The 26,837-nt window shown below is 31.0% G+C and overlaps 1 protein-coding gene across 8 annotated transcripts in view; it reads right to left on the bottom strand.

Annotated features, from left to right (window-relative positions):
• Nucleotides 1–8,440: 8,440 nt before the first annotated feature.
• The window catches only part of LOC143247112 (WW domain-containing adapter protein with coiled-coil-like), a 31,579-nt gene continuing 13,182 nt past the window's right edge, over nucleotides 8,441–26,837 (bottom strand). For 6 of the 8 annotated variants that reach the window (XM_076494600.1, XM_076494601.1, XM_076494595.1 and 3 more), the window contains 6 exons: nucleotides 23,826–23,888; nucleotides 23,256–23,490; nucleotides 21,228–21,411; nucleotides 16,225–16,352; nucleotides 15,789–15,873; nucleotides 8,441–12,472 (listed from right to left, as the gene is read on the bottom strand). In XM_076494600.1, the coding sequence (XP_076350715.1) occupies nucleotides 15,795–15,873; nucleotides 16,225–16,352; nucleotides 21,228–21,411; nucleotides 23,256–23,490; nucleotides 23,826–23,888 (689 nt within the window). In that variant the 3' untranslated portion in view covers nucleotides 8,441–12,472; nucleotides 15,789–15,794. The remainder of the gene's footprint in view (nucleotides 12,473–15,788; nucleotides 15,874–16,224; nucleotides 16,353–21,227; nucleotides 21,412–23,255; nucleotides 23,491–23,825; nucleotides 23,889–26,837) is intronic. The other 2 variants (XM_076494602.1, XM_076494596.1) reach the window with 1 other exon arrangement.

Below are 26,837 nucleotides of genomic sequence, written 5' to 3'. Positions count from 1 at the left end.
GTAATGCATCACCCCATTCATAATTACTCCTTTCATAGTCTCTAATCTTTGTTTTACCCATGATAAACATAGCTTCTGAACAGACAAATACCTACTTGAAAATAAAATAAATAAAAAACAACCTCGTATTCAATAAAACTAATTAAATATACTATACTTATAGTGTCACTATTTGGAGTACCCTTCCCCTAGATGGAAATTATGTAAATTCATAGTTAACGAAAGATTATCTCAGAACATTAAAAGTTACTTCCCTTATATATAATTGTAAAATATGTCTATAAAAATGCGAAGCACAAAATATGAAATCGCACATTTTCATGTACCTTCTTGTCAAATTGGCCCGGCATGGCCTAGCGCGTTAAGGCGTGCGCTTCGTAATCTGAGGGTCGCGGGTTCGCGCCCGAGCCGCGCCAAACATGCTCGCCCTCCCAGCCGTGGGGGCGTTATAATGTTACGGTCAATCGCACTTTTCGTTGGTAAAAGATTAGCCCAAGAGTTGGCGGTGGGTGGTGATGACTAGCTGTCTTCCCTCTAGTCTTACACTGCTAAATTAGGGACGGCTAGCACAGATAGCCCTCGAGTAGCTTTGTGCGAAATTCCAAACAAACAAACAAACAAAAAACAAATTTGATAAATTATCCATCAACAGGGGACGAAACAGAGGTAAAAAACTTAATCTCCTCATGGACCGAATAAACCTCTATCCAAAAGGTGGTGAAGATTCATCAACAAGTGGCGAAGTAATGGCAAACAAATGCCCATAAAACCACAAAATGAAAATTTGAATGTACGTACACATGACGCTAATAACTCTCGATACCGATTTTAGAGAAGATCCATCCACACCCAGCGTGTATGGCCGTACAGATACAATAGACAACACACAATGGTATCATATTTATATAAATATTGTTGTAAACTATGTTTTCAGTGTTTTGATTTATGTAACGTGGAGGACGTGGAAATTAACAAATGTTCGTGAATGCAGAACTAGATCGTACGAAGTTTTCGTGTTTGTTTGAAGTCTGTTTAGTTTAAATACAACTAGTTATCGATCGAACAAGGTTGTTCGATGTTACAGGTTTCTTTTATTTTTTCACCAAAGGTAAAATTGGAAAAGAATCTTTAACAGAGATTTGATGAATTTTGTTATTGGTTTTACCCTCGATTGATAACTGTAGCATCATCTAATAAAGGATCTACAGCACAGATGTGGTCAGCAAAGCAAAGAAATACAATTGGGTCTCTTATACTTGGGTTGTGTATACAATATTTATGTGGTTTTGGATCCTTTTCAATTCGCCATACAACTTCATGAAAAAGAAATACGTAACTAATATATAACCATTAAGCAGTTGGTTCACTGAATAATACCGGGCGCAATATTATAATTTTATTTACACATCTAAGTTATGTCAGTGTATGGTGCATTAAAAAAGGCCCAAAAATATTATTCAGGAAAACTTGTTTCTTTTGTAAGGCAATCAATAAGTCCGTCAGTATTTGTCATCAACTAAGAAAATTTCCGCTAGTGAATTAGTTCTGTTTGTTTTGTTTTTTGAATTTCACGCAAAGCTACTCGAGGGCTGCCTGCGCTAGCCGTCCCTAATTTAGCAGTGTAAGACTAGAGGGAAGGCAACTAGTCATCACCACCCACCGCCGACTCTTGGGCTACTCTTTTACCAACGAATAGTGGGATTGACTGTAACATTATAACGCCACCACGGCTGAAAGGGCGAGCATGTTTGGTGCGACCGGGATTCAAACCCACGCCCTTCGAATTACGAGTCAAACGCCTTAACACACTAGGCCATACCGAGCCCAATTAGTTCTTTAGTAGTTACTGTTGGAAAGTAAGCTTACAATAGAACAAGCCTCAGTACAGGTAAGAGTGGCTGTAGTAAGTGTTAGTGAAATAAATTAATAATAACAATATGTTATTATATTTACTGGATACCCAATTTTATGATATGGTCCAAAATACCTCGTCTAATTATTTAACGTTCTAATAATACGTACATGTTTTTATACGATACTTCAGAGATCACCATGGAAAACAATTTGTTATTCTATGCAAGTATAAGAGGACTGTCTGTTATACGACCATGTAACTACTCAGCAGAGTGTGGATGTATCTTCACTAAAATTAGTATGGAGGTTGAGTGAGATAATGGGGAGATACATACAAATTTTCAGTATTGTATTTTGTGGGTTTTATGGAAGTTTTCACCACTATTTTATCCCCTTTGATGGATCTTCATCAAATTTGTTACGAAGATTTGTTGGATTTGTGAGAAGATTTATGCAAATTTGAGGTTTCACATTTTGTAGTTTTTAGAATTACGTATAAAGGAAACAACTTTTCATGTTCTAAGATAACATTCCATGAATTTATGTGTCTTCCATCTAGGGACAAGCACTCAAACTAGTCTATGTAGTTTCAAACTACATAGTCTCAAACTATGTAGTATAATACTACATACAATACTACCATCTGTTCTATGTTGTAACAGATTTAATATCATTTTAATATCTGTTTGTTTCAGTTTTTTATCTCTTCAGAAATATATGTAAAGCACATTGTTAAATATGTATTACACAGGTCCCGCCTATTTTCTAAATTTGTAGAAGATTTTCGAATGTAAAATCAACAACCATAAAGCATATAAATTGACGCACCGAAAAACAGTAAAATTGTTTGGTTGGTGCAAGTGTTGAAAACTAATTGTAACAAACGATTATAAATCGGAAATCTACAGATATTTGGCCAAGAACGTTTATTTACAGATTTCGAATATTAGACTTTGGTGAATTAACTTCGAAAGTTAGTATTTCTAACTAGAAACCTAATTGAAATAAAAATGTATCTCAAAACGGCAGGTATGAGTATCAAAACGTTTACTAAAATAAAATTAATTTGCTTATACGAGGACCTAAACTGTCGAAAAAATATTCAGTTTCAGAGCAGATTAAAGACTGAATATTGTTTGTTAGTTTGTAAAAAAAAATTCTATATAATTTTTTCTTGATCTTGAGCAGAAAGTGTTATCTCACAGTTGCTTATGCCTAAAGTAAATGGAAAAGACCAATTTTTCTTTTCAAACTTTACTTTTGTGACCTGGGAGCGTATAACGAAAACATGATGGAAGACTATATTTGGGTGGCTGATACGTGAAAGTTATTTACATACAGTCGCAAATTTCGAAAAACTACTCACTTCTAAACATTTTTGTATAACTTGTAAATCTTAATTCACACTGTTTCATTCAGACCTTATGTGAATGAAAATTTGCCCGTTTTTACCTAGAAAATAGGTTACTCTCTAAATTTCACAATCCAGGTCACAAAAGCAAAGTTTGAATGGAATAATGGCGATTTTCTGTACTTTTACAACAAAAGCAATTAAGAAATAACACATACTATCCAGGAACAAAATTTGCGTTACATAGTATTATTTGTAATAACCGTTATATTGTATTATTATTTGTATACGAAAAATATATTTGCGTTAAGAAGAAATTGAATACCACTCTTGTTGGCAAATACCATAAATTTGATACATATCGAAATTCAATTAACTTCTAAATTAAAATTAAAATTTCCAGTTATTTGAACTCTTGATAAATAGAATACGTCATATAATAAATCGGAGACTCGTCCAAATTAAATTACAATAGGTAACAATGTCCATGTAACTACTTTGCACTGTATGGAGGTTCATTTCAGTTTTGCATTTTCTACTAATATAGAACATAATGCTTTGGGACAATATGGGGCCTATTGGTACATCTTGGCTGTTCCATATTCTAAATTGAATTAACTTAAAAAAAATCTTAAAGGTAGCCCTTATCATTCACATACTTATCAAGGTTTTTATTAAACTCATTTAAGTTTACCACCTTAACAACAATCAAAGGTAACTCTTTTCATAGACCAAACACTCTGTCAGAAAAATAAAACTGACTTAGCTGAAAATGGCTCCTACCCTGCCAAAATTTATACTTGCGTTTCCTAGTCCCACTAATTTGATTGCTAAATATGAAAAAAACCAAAAAAACATCAACACTATCAGTTCCTCTATAACTCTTTTTTTTTCAAGAAAAAAACAATTTGAAAGATTTCAACCTCTCCTCATATGAAAATTCTTTCCAACAATTCAGTATCTTTTCTAAGGTTAAAAGCTCAAGACTGGACATAATATTCCAAATGTGGCCTAACCAGTGACCTGCACAATAAAATAATAAACTGTTTAGACTTGTATTCAATGTTTCTGTACATACAACCTTGAGACCCTATTTGCCCAACCACTACCAACAGCACATTGCTTTGATGGCATTAGAGACCAATTGATTATCACGCCAAGGTCCCTTTCTTTCAGGACGCTGTTAAGGTTTAAGGCTGTTCTCATCCAAATTATGATAACCTATATGCCTTATCTTGCATTTATGATAATTAAAACCAATCTGCTATTTATGTAAGAAATTTATTGACTATTTCTTCATGTATGTCATTGATATAAATAAAAATATCCAAGACTGAGCCCTAAGATACCCCACTAGTTGCATTAACCTAGTTTGATTAAACTCTATTTGTAGCAATCCTCTTCTATCCAATTAGCTAACTTATCCCCTACATTTGTAGAGATAACGTTTTACAAGCATTTTATGGGCATCTTGTGAAATGCTTTCTGAAAATCTAGATACATCAAATCTACACTCTTACCCTCATATATATAAGCAGTAATATTTTCAAAGAATGTCAAGATTTGTAAAGCAATATTTTTCCATAGTGGAACCATGTTGACTATCCATTAAAATTTTAAATTTTGATAAACAACCTTGCAAAGCATTTTTGTCAGACTTTTCAAAAATATTCCCACAACTGGTGTAAGACTAATGGGTCTATAATTACTGAGTTTTATCAGCTCATTTGAAAATTTACATTAGTTGACTTCCAATCCTTTGGTACCTGCTCACTATTCAAGTACTGACAAAATGAGTAACAAGTGGCTCACATTTCCAATATTTAATTTCCTTCTAAATAAACCAGTGGAGAAATATTTGGTCTAGGAGCCATACTGTTTTTAAACTTCCCAATGTTTTCTTAACCAGCTCAGAATTAATGATCTCATTTCCATTTATCAACTGTTCAAGATGTAGAATTCTACTTCATAAGTAAAAAGTGAAGAAAAAGCAAAATTTAGTAACCCAGCCATCTTATAATCATCAGATACCAGTCTTTCTTTTCCATCTTTCAAGGGTCCAACCCCCATTCTAACATTTTGTTTACTTTGATGTATTTAAAGAAATCCTTACTGTTAATTTTTACATTTTCGGCCAATCTTTTCTTGATATACCTTTTCTGATGTCCTAATTTTCTGTTTCACCAACTTTCTTGATATTCTATAAATTTCAAAATCCCATGTCATACCAGTTAATTTAAATTTCTCAAATTTGTCATGTTTCTCTTTAATTTTATTTCTTAAACTCTTTGTGAGCCAACCTGATTTTTATCTGCAGCTACCTTTTTTTCCATAAGGAATATATTTACCTTGAATAACTGACAAGTCATCTTTAAATATTTTCCACATTCGATCAATGTCCTCAAATAACTCAGCTGCCCAATTAACAAGAGATAATTCTTGTCACATCTCTTGAAAATTTGTTTTTTCAAATTTGTAACCCCTCTACCCCTGTTAAATAGCCTATAACTGTGTATTTCAACATTTTTGTCATTCAATTCATTTATGTTTAATCACCTTTCAGATATTCTCATTAAATCAAAATTCTTCGTATTACTGCATTAAAGTTATTTATTTTACTCCTTATACTTTTATCATTACAATAGTAACAATTACATCTATCCTTATAACTACTACTATTTTCACTTCCTATGCTAAACTTTTCTCTGTCTCTTATTCCTTTTGCATTTAGTTTTTCCTTGCCTTCATGACTGTTTAGTCTTAGTTTACAACTTTCAATACAGCTGAGTTAATAACCTTATCAAACAAGCCAGCATTACCCTATTTAAATGCAAACATCCATTCCCCAAAATTCCTTTCTTTCACTGAAAAGGTCCCACAAGTACAACCAGCCAATGCGCTGATCCTTACATACTAACCTAAGCTTAGTATTTTGACTTAGTGACCTACTTATAACTTCATCCCAAATTTAATTCGGGGAAGTATTCCTGACAAAATTACTGCCTTTTTCATTGAATGCCTCTATCAACCCTTTTAACTTGGCTTGCCCCTTTATTATATATTCTCCTCTGTCAGTTGTATTCTCCATGTGTTCCCCTGGGTACATTAATGATTCTTTTCTTCCTATTTACCCCAAAGACTATCAATATGCCTTGTCAAGAAATCACCTATAACAATGATCTCCTTATCATTCACATCCTTCTCTAACCTTTTTGTTTTCCTTCCCTTCAGTAGTTTCTCATCTGCAGAAGTACTGAAATTTGTTGCACAACAGAATAGGCCAATTATAACTAAATCCATTACTTTTTACTTTAATATTACTCTTTCTTTTATTTCAGAATGTCATTGTGAGCAGACGTAGCCCTTGCATGTAAAAGCTTAAGGTCCTGAAATCCAGATGCCATTTTCTACAGTCTATGTTTCTTTTTATTTTTGTTGCCTCTGGTTTGATTAGGATAGTGGATAGCCTCTAACCTACAGACTCTAGGTAAAAACTGCACATCTTCATTACTAGCTTCCTTAAAAGTACATATCAGTCCTGAGTTCTCAAATAAAACTCACTTATTTCACCCACACACCTAAATCCTGCACTAGTCTTAATCATTGTATTTATACTTATAACCTGAAAATAAATATTCAGTGCTTAATACCACATTACCAGTAACCTATTGCCAACAGTTACTGTCAAGCTTAACATTACAAACCAATATTATTAATTTTTGATCACTACTTTTTTTCACACTAAACTTTATCTTTAATTATATAGAACTTAAAAATTAAACTTGATAATTTATTTGAACTAACAAATTTAAAACACCAAAAGACAGTAAACTGGTTTATAAACTGTATTTATTTAAGTTAATAAAACAACATACCTATCCTATTTTACAGTTTACCAGTATGTTGAAATATACCTAAGCCTAAAGTACCGTTACATGTACCAAGCCTATTTTAATGTAATATTTACACCACAAATTTCTAAATTAAACTTTTCTAACTACCTTACTTTTATCCACCAAAATTACTATATCTCATTATTTTATGTTGTTTAACCCAGATCATTTTTAATTATAATATAAATATTAAATAACTTTATGGAAGCTGTAAGAGATTAGCTTTTCAATGTCTTTCCTCCCATGGAAGGGTCTCTACCAGATTTGGTATGGAGATTCACGGGATGCATGGAGAGATACATAGAAATTACAAGTTTTGCATTTTAAGGTTTTTATCAGAAATTTTTTTAATGCTACTTCACCATCTGTTAATGGGTCTTGACAGAATTTGGTATGGACATTTGTTGGGTCCATAAGAAGATATATACAAGTTTTCAGTTTTGCATTCTGAGGTTCTTGTGGGCGTTTTTCACCACTACGTTGCTCCCTGTTGATGGAACTTCACCAAATGTGGCATGAAGATTTGTTAAGTCCATGCAAAGTTGCAGTTTCACATTTTGTATGCTGCAGTTTTTATTTGCATTTTTACAACAAGTAAAACAATGTTTCATGTCTTAAGATAACCCTTCATTAATCATGAATTTATACAACTTCCATCTAGGGCACAAGTACTCTAGTTAGTTGTCAATAAAATTCTAGAATCAGTTCCTGAAATACATGTATATTGCCTTTGTTATTTGTTAAGGTTGTTCACAACTTCATAAAATAGATTGAATTAAAAAAAAAAAGTCCTTTGTATAACATTTTCTTGGCAAAAGATTAGTATTGTTTTTACATGATCCTACATTTCAAATTTTATTATTACACATTTAAATAGAAAATAACAAAATGTTGCAATTATCTACCTCCTTAAGTCCTGTCAATATTTTGAAATTGTATGCAGTAACTTCAGTTTTTTCATTTGTCAAATTTATAGGTAATAATTTTTATATTAATTATAATTTTAAAAATTCACTGAATAATTGTATATAATTATGAACAATGTTTGATAAAAATATCATATATTAAAATAAACAGCAAATTATAAGTTAATGGAATAATTTCCTTAGAAACCTATAGTGATTCAAATACAATGAATTACCAGTTCATAACCATTGCTATTAAACATATTCGTTATTGATGATTTCAATGAAAAAAGTTTTACACCTTTTTTTGTGGTTTTTACTGTTCTGTATTTTGTTTAATCCTAAAAGAAGGCATTCAGAGCATTGTGTACATAAATCTGATAAGAATTTTAGGCATCTGTTTCTACAAGTTAACATAAAGTACATATCACAAGTAACAGTCACAATGTCAATTTTATTACACTAACATTTTTGTACACATCTACTGAGAACAAAAAGCCTTGTTTAAAGATACATTAATATTTTCACCTTCCAAAAGCATTCATGTGTCAGAACATTTAGAAAAAAAAAAAGATCATGGAAAAATGTATTTCTAGAAAGACACTACAGTAAATTTATATAAAAAATGACTTTACTGATGACAGTTTTAACTTTACATTATTTTCAAAATTGCTGATACAAATTAACCCCCGACTTAAATGAAATATTAAAAAAAACAAGATTTGAATTTATGTGAGTTACAAAATCAAGTGAACAATAAATGTTTCAACAGTATTTTGTACCATACCATACACGATATTAGTAATTTCCAATGAATGCAATATCAGAATGAGGTGGAAAATTACTGTAATCACAGCATTAGTATGCTTTAGAAGAATACAACTGGAAATATTTGCTGTACAACAAATTTCATTTAAACATTAAAAATAATTCTTCCACCTAAATGTTTATGACTCCTACTCTAAGATTTTTGTCCTAACTTTCAAATTATTTTAAATAAAGCAACAAAAGAGAAGTTAAAAATTATACAGATAATAAAGAAATTGGCAGTATACTATGTCTTCCTGTTGAAACTCCTTTATTTACCAAAGCAATTTAATTTTGTTTGTAAAAGGATGTATCAGAGTTTGGGAAATTCAGCCATGTTCATGCTTTGCCCAGTTATTTTACAAGTTGTTAAAATGTTATGTATGTGCATTTTCTTAACAGAAAACCCAGTTGTTAAATATTTTCCAATCTTCCTCATTAAAAAATATTAATTTACAACATTTCATGGGGATAAACATTTTTTCCTTTGGTTATTATAGGAAATGAAACATTCATCATATGATCTATTTATTATATCCCCACATTAATCACACAAATTAAGCTGAAATATTTATCAAGAATTTTATCTACCATCTTCTAAAATTAACGTTATCCAAAAATTATGGACTTTAGTAAAATCCTTGGTCCCAATTAACATAACACAAAGTTACTTATCACTGTAATACCAAACTTGGCTGAAAGTGAATCTTTTCTTTACACAAGTTCTACTTGTAATACTTTGTCTTAAGGATTGGTCTAACAATACAAGTAGACTTGTTACTGGTTATTTATTAAAACTAATTGCATTTTTATTAGTTGTTCCTTTTAGCAAATCAACTGCAGAGAGACCAAGGTTAGTTATCACAGTGCATGTAACTCTCAGAATAGATGGTGGGAGCACCAAGACATTTATTCAATGCAAGCATAAGCCAACATCAATACCCCATCTTGGAATATTAGTTGTTTTTTCTCTCCAGAATATCTTGACCAGTTATCAGACTAGGAATGTTATGTTATAGCTCCTAGTAGTATTGAACTTCATTTAAAATGATTATCAAGATAAATACAATCAGATATGATCCCTACGTTGTGCAAAACTTGAAACAAAATAACAAAACTTTGGAAGTGACTACCAAAGATTTATCAGAAACATCCTACTGGGGCAGAGTATCACATACTGAGTTGGGTTGCTCCCCCTACGTGACAACCACCCCCAATACCCTTTACATTATAGGTGCACTTAGGTCTAGACAGGTCAAAAGAGGAACAATACTTCTATATTGTGTACATGGAACCTTAGCTGAATAGCTGATCCCAAGAGATCTGGATTCAGTGCACTTAACATAAAATGTGGGCTCGTGAGATTTGCACCCCAGGACAACCAGTGGCCTATGTGCAAGTGCAATTATGATTGGCAGTTGTTCAGTTAGCTAAGAAAAGTGCATCTTGGATTGTAGTTCTATTGATTGATATTGTAATTTATTGTTAAGAAAAATTATGTTCTTGTGAAAACTGATACCATTAAATTATTTCCTATTGTAAAAATCAAGCCTAGATTTCAAGCAGTCTAAAGTGAAAACTATTTATTCACATCCTAAGTTTGTATTGTTCAGTAAAGTTCTACCAACACTAAAATATTTGTCTACAGGATGCATCATATTCCGTTTTAGCAGAAGCTGAATTTAGACATTTAACCACACACTGTTATCTGTTAAAGTTAAAGAAATGTGATAACCAACCCCAGATTCCCCTAATATTTTGGATATGATCAATTTAAATCAAAAATACTTTGGGAAATTAAGTCTTGAAATAAGGAGCAGAGGCTTCATAAAAAAATCACAACATTTTGTTTTTACCAAAACTAAAAGTTTGTTCCACACTAATTTCCAGCCAAACAAAATTCATGGAAATGTTTCAGACCTAAGATGTCTACTGAATTTAAAATTACATGAATAATTAAAAGCATATTCCAAAATAAGTACAATTATCCACAATATTCTAGAGAGATAACCTGTTTTACTGAAAAATAAAAATGGAAATAATAGTACAGGTTTTATTAATCCTTCACAAATGACTGAAGATAAGAATCTGACAAATACTAATACTCTTTGATACATCTCCCAACAATTTACAGACTAAAAAGAAGTGAAATACAGGTTTTTTTCACTGAAACAAAGCATCTCAGGCTACTCTATGGATCAGAATACCAATAATCATGTATTTGCACTTGTTACAATCAGTATATCAAGATAAGATCTGATATTCTACACAATTTATAAAAATTTCTCATACACAATTAAAGGTGGTAAGATTATATGCAAGATGTGAAACCAGAAGAAACAAAGTTGAGCAAGCAAGCTCTCATAAGAAAAAATCTGCTCAATAAATAAAAAATAAAGCTTAAAATCAACTTTTAAACAATGATTAAGCACCACCTTGCTTGTAAGGCTTACAGTAAAAATAATTGTTTGTCAGCCTTATGCTCAAGTACTGTACAGCATTAACTTCTTTTACAATTACAATTTCTTTTTATATTTGATAAAAAAAAGTGATACAAGATTGTCACACATGGAAAAATAAGTTTTAAGGATCTAAAACTAAGTTTAATATTTAGGTAAAATGGTACTAACCCTGCCAAATTGTCTAAAACAATTACTGTAAAATCATTTTTAAAATGAAAGCAATACTGATTTAGTACTGGGGAAGAAGTGGAAAGAATAATTCAAGAATTTCTCACCAATGAGATGACATACTTTAGAATAATCTAGGGTTTTCTCACTAATCAAATGTCATATTTCACTATAACTGATTGCTGATACAAGTGGACACAGTTAGAAATTGTGTGTCATCTAATAACTCCTAAAACTACTATGTAGGGAAAACTAGAATGTTTGACTCTTATCACAATGCTATTTTGTCTAGAACATCTACGGCAGAAAACCCACACATATCCCATCTCATGTAATGTTTTGAAGGAACTGAACTCTGGATTTACTGACAAAAAACAGCAGGAATCCAGAAAACATTTATTGGCAAAGTTAAGATAAAATCACTCATTTCAAGTATAGAACAGCTCACTACTAAACAAAGAATAAATGAATGGTTCTGCAATGCTGTCTCATTTATGTGGAACTTAATTTTATAATGTTAATTTTTTATATTACAAATTTTAATCTTACCAGTTGTTTATAATTTATAGTTTTCAACACACTTTTACCCCCCTCCCAATCAAATATCAATTGTGTAGAATTTCTTTACTATATCTTCTACCAAACATTTACCTCAGTGCCAAGATTTTCCACATATAAAGCTCAAAACTAATTCCAAACATGGAAAAAGTACAAATCTGGATTATATATACATCAAGTTACTTGCATTAACAGAAACTTCTATAGTTAAAATTGTAAGAATATGGAGAAGGATATCTTTAGGAATAAAAGTTCTCCTGTTTTCTAATAGCTCGAGTTTTTTCTTACTCTTAAATAAATTCATGTACATTCCCTGGATATGTCACCAGAAACACCTACTGTACACACTGAGTTATCACCCCTTCTTTTGTACCTAGTGTGTGTGTGTGTGTGTGTGTGTGTGTGTCATAACAGTAACAATTTTACACTTGTCTTCTGGCACAGATCCCTCAGTTACCTAATCTTTACATGAACCTAGAAGAGAAAAATAAACTATCCATACAATACTTATTAACACTAGAGTACTTTATATTAAAAAAAATGATTCACTGATAGACATACACATAACATACCAAATCATTACACGTAGAATTTACTTTAAATTACTTTTGACTGGGATAAATAAAGTCTGATTACTAAGCATGTCACTAATTACAATCTAGTTATCCAAAAGTAAGTCAAATAATCAATAATTTTACAATGATAGTTTGCTAAGAAAATCATAGTCCACTAAACAATATGATGTAATTACAGTTCAATGATTATTCCACAGCAATATTTTAATAGTCAATACTTAGATCATGTAAAGGTAGAAATAATACCTAAAAGCTGAAGATTGAAAATTTATTTAAATACTTCCTCTTGAAATTAAGAATTCAAACTTATATAACATTAAAATTTCAATTACATACTATATTTGATATCAAGTTTATTCACATACATTGATAACAGTTTAATTAAATTCCAAATATAACTCTGTAAAAATTTATGATGTGAACTTTGATTTTCACCTCCATATTAACAATTAATTATATCCCTGTATGACTTTCATGGTTAGTAGTCCAGTTCCTTTAGTTCAAATCCGGTGTTCACGAGATACCTCTTATTAAACATAATTTGCTATTTGGAATACACACACAAAATATCCTTACATCATCTTTCAAGAAAGCATACATAAAAATGAAATAAGTCTAAAAGTATAAATTACACTCTTGTAAAACTATTTGTTTATCTCTTTCAGAACAGTCATCATCTTGTAAACATTTCGATGAGTTACATTCAAAATTTAAAACTACTTTTACAAGGCAGTGTTAAAAAATTCCACAACTTTCAATGTTGAGAGAGATGTGATATTTTCTCTCTTGGTATCTCCTTCTTTATTTACCACCCCTTCCAAGAAGTATGAAATATAATGTAAATTACTAATTTTCAACAAATTTTTATCACTAAGGTAAAGCATAGTTTTTAAAGCCTTCAATTTTATTTGGTTATGGAGCCATAAAATATAAAATCAGACCCCACTTGCCATGCCCACCTATTACATCTTGTCTTTCAGATATTTCCAAACTTCTCCTTGATGTTTAATACTACATTATTTACAACCAATAGAAAGCCAAGTTTTAATCTATGAAATGATGTATTGTTTTCTATACAGAAAATTGTCTATTTCACTTCTAATTCACATTTATTCCCACAGGAAACACTGATGAGCTTAGCTAAATTTTTCACAGCTCATGTTGCATGGTTAGAAAGCCAGAAAAAATGTTGATAGTTATGGGGTATTATTTGCTTTTTCCATTTTATTAATCTGTTTTCTTTGATGCATTATTTAATTAAATAAAGTTATTTAATACAGTACTACAATTAGTACAAAAATGTAAAGTGTCTTCAACAATAACAATAAAAAGATGATGCAAGTACTTTATTTTTTGTTTTTCACGTGAATTCTTTTACTTATTATTATAAAAGCAACTAAAAATATAACAATTAAAATAACAGATAAAATAGAGTTTTGATGAAAAATAATGTTTTATAATTATTTAGGATGTTTTACAGGTTATACAGATGAAAGTTTAAAATTTTCAGATAAATAAAAGTATTGTTAATCTTAACATGAAAATCACTTTGCACTCAAAATTTCAGACAAATATTTATTAACACTGCTTCCACAGGCAAGGCACCCAGGATATGGACTGTATGGCAGCTTTAAAATATGTCATTGTGATATGAGCTTGGACAATTTTTAGTATTTTCAGGTTGAACTAAAATTCCATATAAAGTATTGCAAAAAATGTGCAAATTTTGTAACACCATAACAAGTTGTTGACTCCTGTAGTAAGCTTGGAAAATATGTGTATGATATTGTGTTGTTGACTTTCTCACGATCAACCATAATTTGTTGTTTTCTTGACTATTTGTTCCCATTGTTGTTTTTTGTTTTCAAATTAGTTATGAAGGCCTTGACCTTAGCACCAGTGGGATACTTTTCATCAGTCTAATAAACAATACTCCACTGGTTTCAGTGCACCTCTCACAGTAATGCTGGACAGATTGCACTGTAATTTCTAGCTAAAACACTTACTTCAATCAATGAAAATGTTATCTAGTTGTTTCAAAAGCTTGTTCTCCAATCTTCAATCTCCCTTACTTCTTATCAACTAATACAGCAGTTCAAGTAAGTGTAACTTTTCTCTGAATACACATCTCTGGCATAAATAATTATGATAATAGTTTTGTATCATCATATTTCTAATCATATTCATAAGACCATTTGGATCACCATGAAGTAATATGGTGCACATAATCCTAAATACAGTCATGCAGAATGAATGCAATCAATTGTTCTTTTCACAAGAATTAAAACTTGATTCCTTATACATCTGGAAAGTTAGATGTTGCTGTAGATTCAATACTAAAGAACTGCTAAATTGAAAAGATATTGTCTCTGCGTTCTGTTGGAGAACTACAACAATGCCTTGTTTTCATACTTGACTTACTGGATGATCTGCATCATTTCTTGGATTTACAAAATCCAAGGCATCCTCAGAAGTATTGCTAGACATTTCATCTTCGTCACTCTCCAATGCAATAGCATAATCAGTTCTTCATTTTTTTTCTTTCTTCATGCCTTTAATTTGCTCTGCAGCTATTTCCCATTTGCATTTCATGCCATTTTGACTTATGGGTCTAAACCATTAAATCCACATTGACAGTGAGGACATTTCCCAGAAGTACAACACATAAATACTTTGAACTTTCAAGCCATTTTCTTCTTTTCTTGTATTAACATTGTTTTATCAATACAAAATGAGTACATTTACTTACCAAATGTTTATATCTGTTTTGTGGTCAGCTGTGAATCTGGTTTTCGCAAAGGGTACAGCAATTGCCTACTTTTTGTCCAATAAGGTTTTAGTAAAAGTGTTAACTAATAAACAAATGATTCAGAATGAGTTGAAAAAGTAGGTTCTGCAAAATCCAGGGTTCCTGGCCAGTGAAAGCACTGTTAAAAATACCTAATTAAAAAAAAATCTAACATTTTTGTGTCCAAAAGCTTTATAATGTTTCTGAAAGTCTGTCAAAGTTTGTGAAGATATGCATATTGTATTAAAAGGTATAATATGGAAACTCAGACTAAGTTTGATTTAACTGAATCCATATAGAGTTATACAAGTATTCAAATAAACAATTTCTGTGCAAAAAAACAAACAAAACAAACTTATGTATTCAAACATATACTGAGCAAGTATTGAATATAAATAAACTTAGAATGGTTTAATGGTTTACTTACCATGATTTAAGGAGTGACAGACATAAATAAATTTTGACTTTTTAGATCTTCCAGTTCTTTTATCTGTTGTCTGAGGAAAAGTATTCTGAAAACAAAAACAAACAAACAAATATAGTTTCTACTTTCTGGCAGCTACTCTGTTATATATTTATAAAAACTATTTAAATGTGATGAACCCATGATACAAACTTAGCATAAAGCAGACTTCAAGAATGTACAAAATAATTAAAAATATTTGAAGAAAAAACACACTTCAGAAATAGACATCTTCCAAATCTCCATGTGGACTCTTTTATGAGGATTAATATTTGTAAATTTAACTTTAAACAAACATACAAACACACACATGTTCCCTCAATGTTGTACAGTAGTCTACTATATGTAGGACTCTTTCTTCATTTGACAGAGTTTATATAGATGGAATTTATTTACTCACCTTTGTTCTTGTAAAGTAGCTTGAATTTCTCCTAACCTGACCAGAGACCTGACCATCTTGAGCTCAGCTGAAACTTTGGTACAGTTAAGGTTTCCTATCACATGACATTCTTCACTGTAACGGTTAGCCTGAGAAGTTAAGAGCACAACTTTATCTCAAGTTTTTCCACAGTTCGTAAATTTTGCAAAGACAAACATTATTATTTATCTAGATTATCATTCACACATTTAATCCAAATAAAATACACTGCCAGTCGTACTAATCTGTTTGGTAAAGTAAGTATGAAGGTTATTCAAGTCACTATTATTTATCTAGATTATTATTCATACATTTTACAAGTAATTCTAGGATTACTGATGGGGACCAAAATTCTCTCATTTTTAAAACACATGTTTCTAGACTACTCGTAACCTGATTGTAAATTCATGACTTTACTAGTTACTTATTCCCTAAAAACAAGCAAAAAGTAAACAAAAATCCATTATTACTGTCTCACTAACTAGTACTGTTCTCTGTGTATTTAATGTGACAGCTGAGTGATTTTATCCAAGCTTTTGTCTCTTTTTTACATTAAATTTTGTTAAGAGGTAAAAAACACAAATTGGTATGGTGCTACATGTCAACTTGAGGGGTAGTGCTGAATATTTCCATTTTGTTTCTTTATAACAAAACTATTTGTTGTTGTCCCTAATTTTACCAGTCATCACATACCATCACCCATTATAAGGATATGGGTGTGACTGTTATAATGCACCTACAGCTTAAAGTGTGGAGAACATTGTGTGGCATTGCATGGAATTGAATCTGGTTTGTCAGCTATGAAATACAGAGCTCTACCACAGAGCTAACTGGCATTGTAATAAAGAGCATAAAAAAAATCAGCAATTTAAAGGCTAATTGTTTTGTACTAAAAGTTCATGTCAACCAAATAAAAAATGCTAAGCCTAATTCAGACTTTTGCAAAAGCTTAACGAATACTTCCTGATATGGAGTCCTGGTTATCTATCAGTTCTAAACATCAAGATATGTCTTCTTGGTTAGCTTAACCCTTTCAAAATGGACTTGGTCTGTAATGATTGGCAAAGTGAATTTTTTGCACTCAGTATTTTTTATTTAATACTTCTAATTTTTAATAAAATGTTTATATTCACAAAATTAGGCAGTACTTCAGTTAATATTATGTCTTTAACATACAAAGAAATAACCATATTTTTTGTAAAGTATTTTTGATAAAATAAAGATTTGCCCATGAATATACTGAATATTTGTTTTGAATTGTCCTTGTGTAAAGAAATTTTCATGCAAAATTAAAAATACTTTTCCTTATATCAAAAATCTCAAACTTCCTTTGTGTAATCTCTAAGACCTCCTAAATACATTTTGAATGTTTTCTTTAAATGATACTTCATACTTTATATGTTATTTACTCTACCCTAACTCAAAACAGGATTGGTCAATTTGACCGACCTCTTAATCACAAAAACAAATCTACAATAGCTTTTTTTTTCTTTCTAGAATAACTTCACATCGTAATATGAAACCACATTCATTTATCCTAAGTAGCTCTAAGTTTGTAACAATATACATCTATTTATAATTAAATTTTATTGTTTTACTTTCCTTTGAACCATGACCAACTGCTGTCCATGCCATTAAAAGTTATAAATCACTTGGGACGTGTAGCTTACATTACATGGTTTGAATTACATTTCCCAGCAGCTACTACGGCTAGTACAAGCAGCTCGTGCACATGCCCCATGAAATATTTGTATTAAATTATTATTTACTTTACTTTACCCTTTTGCAATGGGCTCAGTATAATATACGAGTTCATCTACATATTTGCACTATAACTTCTGATACAGCATGTTTATTTTCACAAACCATTAAACAATCTGGTCAGAGATTTGTGTCTGTCAAAAGCAAAAGCCGATTTGCTGGGTTCGAGACTGCAGGAATGGTGTTTGCCGTCACCAGGTACAAAAATTTCTGTTTTTCGAAGCCGCCAAGATGATATAACCAAATTCTTTGCACAAGTTGACAGTCTCTGTTTCTGTGTTGACATCAAAGGATTGTTCTCTGCTTTGGGTTGTGACCATGACCCACAAGAGTGGGATCTCTTTATTGATTCATCAGTGTTAAGCCTCAAAACTGTTGTGTTACACAATGATAACGTTCACCATTCAATACCTGTTGGATAAGCAGCACACATGAAAGATACCTACAAGAACATGGAAATGTTGCTGGAGCACATCCAGTACAGCAAGTATAACTGGAATATCTGTGGAGATTTGAAAGTCATTGCTCTGTTACTGGGACTGCAGCTCAGCTATACAAAGTACTGTTGTTTCATCTGTGAATGGAACAGTTGTGCCAAAGAGTCACATTATTCTAGACATAGCTGGCCACTCTGTAAAAAAGTTAGTTCCAGGATAAAAAAAATGTGACTCATGAACCACTTGTCAACCCGGCAAAGATTTTTTTGCCTCTTCTTCACATAAAATTGGGACTTATGAAGAATTTTGTGAAAGCAATGAACAAAGACAGTGAAGGTTTTCGTTATTTAAGACAGATGTTCCCAAGAATAACTGAGGCCAAGATCAAAGAGGGCATTTTTGTTGGCCCTCAGATCAGACATGTTATGAGTGACAAGCAGTTCGAAGATCTGTTAGTTGGGCCAGAAAAGATTTCCTGAAAAGCCTTTAAAGACACTGTTGACAATTTTCTTGGCAATTACAGAGCCCCACATTACATTCAGCTGGTAGACAAAACAATGAAGTGCAACATGTCACTCAAGATTCATTTCCTGCATACTTCCACAGAACAGCTTCCAACCTAGCTTGATTTCAAACCTGGACATGCCCAGACTGCATAAAACATTGTTCATAGGTCTCTTACAGAAACGAAAATTTTTGGACACAAATATAATAAAAACATGACAAAACTGAAGATTTTGATGAAATGGTATGTGAAGGGCAAATTTGGATGCAATTTTCATGATCAGCAGCCAAAAATCTATAAGGAACACCCAACAGTGTTCAAGAAGCAAAAACTTTGTTGTGCAGTGAATTATTCACACATCATATATTAAAGGGTATATAAAGGTCCATTTTCAAATATGGAAAGAGGTGAACAGTGCCACTGTGTTTGAGTCAGTATATAAGCCATATCTCAACAAAATAAAAAGATATGACATCATTACTTTCTGTTTCAGCTTGTCAAAATTGATAATTAGAGTTCCTGATTTGTACAAAACTACAGACTTTGTATTTTGACATCATAAACATCTAATTTTAAACAATGCTGCATTCAACACAGTAGTGGTAGCCTTTTCACAGATTAAAGTGGTTAACAAAACCACTATGGTGATATTCTAAGCTAACAATTGGTTATTCATGTCATGCATTGAAGTAAGTGTTTATGTGGGACCATTTCCAAAACCAGAAAGAAGTGAACAGGGCCACTGTGTTTGAGTCAGTATATAAGCCATATCTCAGCAAAATAAAAATATAGATCTTTATATTCTAGCTTGTCAATATTGGTAATTAGAATTCCTAATTTGTATGAAACTACAGACTTAGTATTTTGACATCACAAACATCTCATTTTGAATAGCTGCATTCAACATATCAGTGACTCACTGAAATCTATATTTAGGTGTGCCATTTTAATATTTGCTTTTAAATTAAGAAATTAACTCATATATGATATTAAATTTTAGTTATAATCTACAAGTTTATTCCAAAATTATTGACATAAATTCATAAAATAGTAGTTCAATAAAATTTTGAATACAAGTCAACAAACACAATGACATGGCCTTTGACCAGTGACCCAAAGAGAAAGGGTTCATCTAATCTTATCTCATCTAAAAATATCCTTACTTTTACATTTCAGTTGATTTTATTATTATACATAAAAAATAAACAAAGAAATAAAATAAAATACTTATACAATCTTCTTTTTTCTTGTTCTTGGGTATCTAAGAGAGTTAACCTTACTTAATTTTTATACTACTTATAGTACTGGAATCAAAAATTTTTATTTAATTAAATAAAGCTCCAAATAATATAGACTAATAATATGCAAAAATAAGACAAATTCCTTTACCTTCTCTTAAAATTTTTCTGGCTTACTAACTATGCAACAAGAGTCGTTATAAATTCATGCAAGTTAGTTGTTAACTTTCTCAAGGTAACAATGTTGGTACTCTGAGAAAAATGAACATTTAATCGTTCAGATTATAATGTTATACATGTCATTCAACAGATGAAAACCTTGAGTTTCTATTTGCTACAGGTAATATATAATTAAATGTAAGACTGAACGAATTGCTAAAGAGTAGTGAGTGTGGCAGGAGGGATCTGATTTTGTATTCAATAGCTCTGTAACCAAATGAAGTTGAAGACTATAATAAATGTGGTTTATCTAAACAATGACAATTTTATAGAGAGTAATTTATGTTTAATTTAACATTTTCCTGAGGGGTTGTGAATTAAATAGGGATGATGACATGCTAAGAGAAAATGTGTCAAATGCCACACTAAGTGAAATTCAGGATTTTAAAAAATGTTCCTTTGTAGAATTAATAACTTGTATACTATTAAAGTATGGATTATTAGATAAGATTTTATACTATACTAGTTGGTGTAACATAAAAAGTTGTTTAACAAAATTTTGAATGTAAGATATTAAAACTTTTTATCATGTGAGTAAAGTATACCTGGGGCAATAGGGATAAGATCAGTTCTCAAGATCTACATAGGTCCTCTTGATTAGTTTAAGAACCTACTATAGTTTGTAAATATTTCAGCACATTGGTACCTGATATGCTCAGAACTATGAGACACAACTATAAAACTTTACTATAAAAACTGTGGGAACTGATAAAGCACATAATAGTTACTAAGGAAAACTACAAACCACAAGAAAATTATAAGATTGGTTGTTGTGTCTGGAATGGAAGAAAAACATCTGTTATACAGTAAGTATACCATGTTTACCTGTCTTTCTGCATGATCAGCTTGCCAGCCTATGATATGAGAAATTAAATCTTCTGAGCAGTAGTTAGCCAAAGAAGTTGTTAAACTGGGCACTGTGTGTTTCAGCACTGCAGATGATAGAGAACTGGTTCCTGTGCCACTGATACTTTGTAGACTGCTCATACTAGATGTGGGACTACCTCGTCTAAAAGAAGATTTTCGTAAAAACCTCTGATAAACAAAGTATTCTTGATATCTATAAAACTAAACCATTTTGCTTGTTAAAAATTGTGTAAAAAACATGTTTTAAATAAAATGACACAGTAAACCTTTTAACAAGTATACAATTTTACTAAAATCATTTTTTAACAATACTTCATTATTACACATCCTTAACTGAACAGTGGATAAAATATGGTTACTAAATATAGATCTTTTTCTTATTTACAAATGAGATGGGAAAACAGATTATGTTTTGAAGATTAAAAAAGAACAATAAACAAAACAAACTGAAATATGGAAGATCTCTGTGGTGACATTTAACATTAAATAGTGATTTGTACAAGTCTTTAAATTTACTCTTAACACTAATGCACTTGCAATAAAATTAGAAAATAACTCAGGAGGAAAAGTAATTTATACTACAATATTTTATATTAACTTATAGTAGATAGATCTTGCTTGAAGTATTTTACTGATTATAATTTTACAAGTTGAATATATATCTTAGCTTTGAAATGCTGATATAAAAATCAATCTGTAATATAACTAACGACTGTGTAAACATTCCTACAGAACAGTTAATCACTATCTATTTTTTCATTGAATCTACTCTGAGCATTTTAAGGAATGGAAAAAAATTTCCAACCAAAACTCAAAAACCCATGTATGTCAAAGTCATACCCTCATACTGTATATATTTTGCCAATCTCCCACTTACAATAAGTTCAAAGATTAATACAAATTGCTATAACAGCTTACTAGTTCTCCTATATGATTCTAAAGCAGTGTTACAGAACAGGTCAAGTTCTTTGAAGTTTCACGTTAATACTGTAACTAAATAGATCTAACATAGGTACAAATGTTGTTTGACTGTAAAAAATCAGCTTTTGATACTTAAATGTTACACCAGTGGTTTTATCTCTTGTTTACCCTACTACCACTCCTATAATTTTACAAATACCTCATTCACATTCCTATATAGTATTTATGATTACAATAGAACTAAACCTTCTGTGACCAAACATTTTGCATTCCAGGAACAAGAGAAATTTGACAAAATGTCAAATGTTTTGTAATTGAATTATTTATTGTATATTACATATCTATCATTAAAACCCAATGTGACATACCCTTATTACAGCACACCTATACGGTTCCTGAAAATGAAGCATGCAGACATACCAAGTATACAGGGTGGTCAAAAATTATCTTTCCTATTTTAAAGTTTAATAATTAAATAACAAAAAAATACAGCTATGCAGTATTCAACATCTTGTAGCCCAACTCAATTTTTAATGACATTAATAGATTTCTACATGTGTATCATTAGTGGCACTCAGCATGCCTAACTGATATGCAATTTCCACAGTTACAGTGGTGATAGAATCCATTATCCTCATCTAAGTTCCATGATGTTTGCTATAGGTGTGCAATATATGATATCCTTAACATATCCCATACATCTTTCCTGTACTGCTGTTTGTAATTACACTGCACCACAGCAACAAGTGTGTTCTCTCCAAATCAAATGATGCACTGAGCCTTTTTTTATAAAAAAAAAAGAAAAAAGAAAAAGAAAACTGCACAGTTGCATTTCCTTAGTTATTTAATTATTAAATTTTAAAACAGGAAAAATAATTTAGAATCACCCCACATTATAGTAAACAAATAGTTAAGTATATCAGCACGGTTTTCAATTAAAATACATCAGATTTATTAATCTAAATAAAATTTTACTAATTTCCTGGGCTTTTTGTGTTGTATTTGTGTTGGTATCTTTCTACCATGTTTAATATTTAGCAAGCTGCTAGTTTCCTGATGCCTTACCTTGAAGAATGAGAACTATAATCTGATCCAGGTGAGGCTTGACCCTTCTCTACATCACCTTGGCCATCAACTGTGGGATGTAAAAGCTGAGAATCCATAAGCTGTATCAAGTTATTCAAATGTGAGCTGTGGCTTGTCTGTTGTAAATGACTGGTGGAAAAGAATCCTTTCTGCAAAGCAGATTCAGCTTGGCTACCTGATCCTGATGCATGTGGTGACCGACTTAAACTACCTGCTGCACATGTTAAGACAAACACAATGAACTGTTGAACATATAACATCCACAGAATAATACCTGCAACTAATACTGAATTAATAGTAATAAATCTATACACTTTGACAGTTCATTACACTAGCTGAAGGTATCAATATCAACAAATAACACCAGTACAGTTTGACAGGTCACTGCACTAGCTGAAGATATATCACCAATAAACATTTTGACATGTCATTGAACTAGTGAAAGATATTGATATTAACAAGTAACACTAGTATATTTGATCAGATCATTGTATTAGCTGATGACGTTATGAAACAATAAACACATATTTCAGTGATCAATTGTAGTACCTGTATGTGCTAGACTAGTCACTTGTTTTGTTAACTGCAAGGCTTGCTGAATGGTCTTCAGAGCTGGAAAAAATAATATTTGCATGTGGTGAGTATTCTGATTAAAATACCCAGTTCACATCCATTTCTTACTTAAGTTGCATTTATGTATGAAATATATTTGAGGTAATAGAAATGCAAAGACTATATACAACCCTATGTTTGTTTATAAAAGGGGCTTGTATAATTTCAATAATGAAATACAAAGAACATTATTTTTCTGTTATTTTATAAAATACAACTGATAGATATGTCAGTATTTTATAATAAAAAGGAGACAAAGTATTTGAACCCAGAATTAATGCAATTTTCAGCTCCTTAAAACCAATTTCAGACAGCCATGCCTTACAGCACTTAGTTAAAGGTATAAATAGTGAAAGCAGATTATATTCACGACCACTACTGTTCTCAAAGTAAATATTAATAATTTAGAGATTTTGAAAAGATCATGCCATGTTCCCAAATACAATAGTTACATTCCAATACTAATATGATACTTGGGATTAGTAATTCCTGCTACATATTAGAGATTGTAAAGAATATGGCATTATGAAAAATTTCAACACAAGTAGTGTAATGAGATCTGTTTAAACAATAGAGGTTATAGTTTTAAATATTAACATTATCTTTTAGCAATCAATTTTATGTTGACCATGAAAAATAAGAACAAACAAATATTAGTGTGTGTATATATACATGTAAAACTTCCAACAAACCAAGTTCTTTACAGTAGTGTATCTGATCAGTAAAATACAAAATACATGATTTAACTTCGGTCAAACTGATTAGTAACACTCAAGTAAGCAAGCCTTTCCCAACTGTCAACTTTGAAAATGTCAGTTAAAATATATAATACTATTTCAAAGCAATTTTTCAAAAGCATTGGAGAATTCTTATTTTAGCATTATATGACATTTATCTAGTTTTATTTCATTCCAAATATTTTTCATTTCTGCCACATTTCTAGTTTGTCTAACATTACATTTCTAAATTTTTCTTAATGGTTCCTAAGCTTTAATAATTCTGCCAAACCAAATTTTAGTTTTTTCACAGAGTTTACCATTTATATTATGTTTCTATACTTTATATTTGCCCAACTGTGAATATATTGTGTAGAATCAAATTTACTATATTTCCCAGAATACTTTTAGTATTTCTTGGCATTAGAAATGCACTTTGTAGCCCTGAGCTTTAATATTGTGTGACATAAATTCCAACATTACTGTGTACAAAGTGTTTATGCTTTTGAAAATGGTGAGGTTGGGTTTGACTGATGTTTATGTCAGAGATGGCAACATTTGAACATGTGAAACAATAGTGGATCACAAACCTTTGCCAAATCTTTCAGATGCTTTAATCATCACAGTGCTAAGCATGTATAAAACCTCACTGTTACACTACTATCGTTTTATTTCTAAAACCACAAAAGTTAGCTGAGTTCAAATAATATCTGCTTTTTTGACTTCCCTAAGTAGTTATTGGCCATTAATATATTTACCTCTGCTCATATGGTTGAAAGTTCCTTGTCTGGGTTAAATAAAGGATGCCATATCACTGATGAAGATACTGAACTTGATTTAGTAATTTAGCCTTCAGTCTTTATTTCGGAATGTTATTTCTACCACTGTTATGAGAAACTTTCAAATTTAATCGGCACTGTTGGTGGTAAGTACGATATTCTGATTTGTTTGATTTTATATTACTAGGAGCTTAATACTGTTTCCTATTTTACACTCTAATTTCACTTGGGTTTATTTCTTTGAGTTGGAGGTGAATCTAGGTAATTGTCTATTGTGAGTATGGATTTTTGTGATAAGCCTTTTAATAATAACAAATTTGGGAGGTTTTTGAATAAAGATTGTACCAAACTTAACGTGATGTGATACAAGAAATTCTACTGGTTGTTTCAATACACTGTTAAGCCATTATTATCTTCCCAACTGTTTGTTATAAATTATTGCATCTTGATACATTTCTCAAATGTTTGATATGAGTTTTGTCCTGATTCACACTTCAGATGTCTGGTTATATATAATGTTGCATTTTGAATGAGCTTCTGTAATATTGATATCAAATGATTTTGCTTTAAGAAAATCATAGATGTTTAAAATAAAAGTATATATATATATATATATATATAGTTTAAGGACCTTTTGGATTTTTTTTTTTTTTTTTTGCAAATTATTCTTTTAAAATATACTTTTATTCATATGCTATCTACGAAACCAAAGCACAAAAAATTAAGTGGACAATATAATAAAATACAGTTTACACTCCTACGAAAAGACGTTTCTAGTCCTGATTTCTCCAAGCCCGTTCCCCTGGCTGTGGTTTTGCTAGATAGTAGATAGGGACAGTGGGAATCTCGTTAATCCATTCATTAATGGATTTAAATGGCAATTTCATTTAAATACAAAATTATTAGCCTAATATTAATAACCTTTCAAGTTGCTCTGGGGCCTATTAGGCCCCACTTTTCGTAGGAGTGTTAAAAAGCATGTTTCCAAACATTTCTGACATTTAAAGAATAAATTAATAAAATTATGTTTTTTTTGTATATACTTTATTGTGTCATACTTTTAATATTAACTTATAATTATACCCTAATTATACTAGCAACATTCCCATTTTGTCCATTTAAAAGTATCAGAATGAACACACTATATACACACACACACACACACACACATATATATATAAATAAAATGAAGCATTCTGGAAGTCTTAGATGAAACAACTAGTTCTGTTGTTGTTGTCTTTTTTTAAACAGTTTCACAACTAAATTTTAGATATCTCCTAAATTAAAATAAATACAAAAATCAAACACCATTTAAAAAGTCTGTCCCAAATTGCATGGTATTTAATTACTTCTTTTCACTAATAGATAAGAAAAAATCTGGATATCAGCAACATCCTCCTGGTCCTGAAAGAGTTAAAACTTCAACAGTCTCAGAAAAAATAGTTCATCCTTAT

This window comes from Tachypleus tridentatus, chromosome 3, assembly GCF_004210375.1.
Source record: "Tachypleus tridentatus isolate NWPU-2018 chromosome 3, ASM421037v1, whole genome shotgun sequence".
In the NCBI taxonomy this organism is placed as follows: domain Eukaryota; kingdom Metazoa; phylum Arthropoda; class Merostomata; order Xiphosura; family Limulidae; genus Tachypleus; species Tachypleus tridentatus.
Note: the sequence above shows the minus strand (reverse complement) of the source record. Positions and strands in the feature narration are given on the sequence as shown.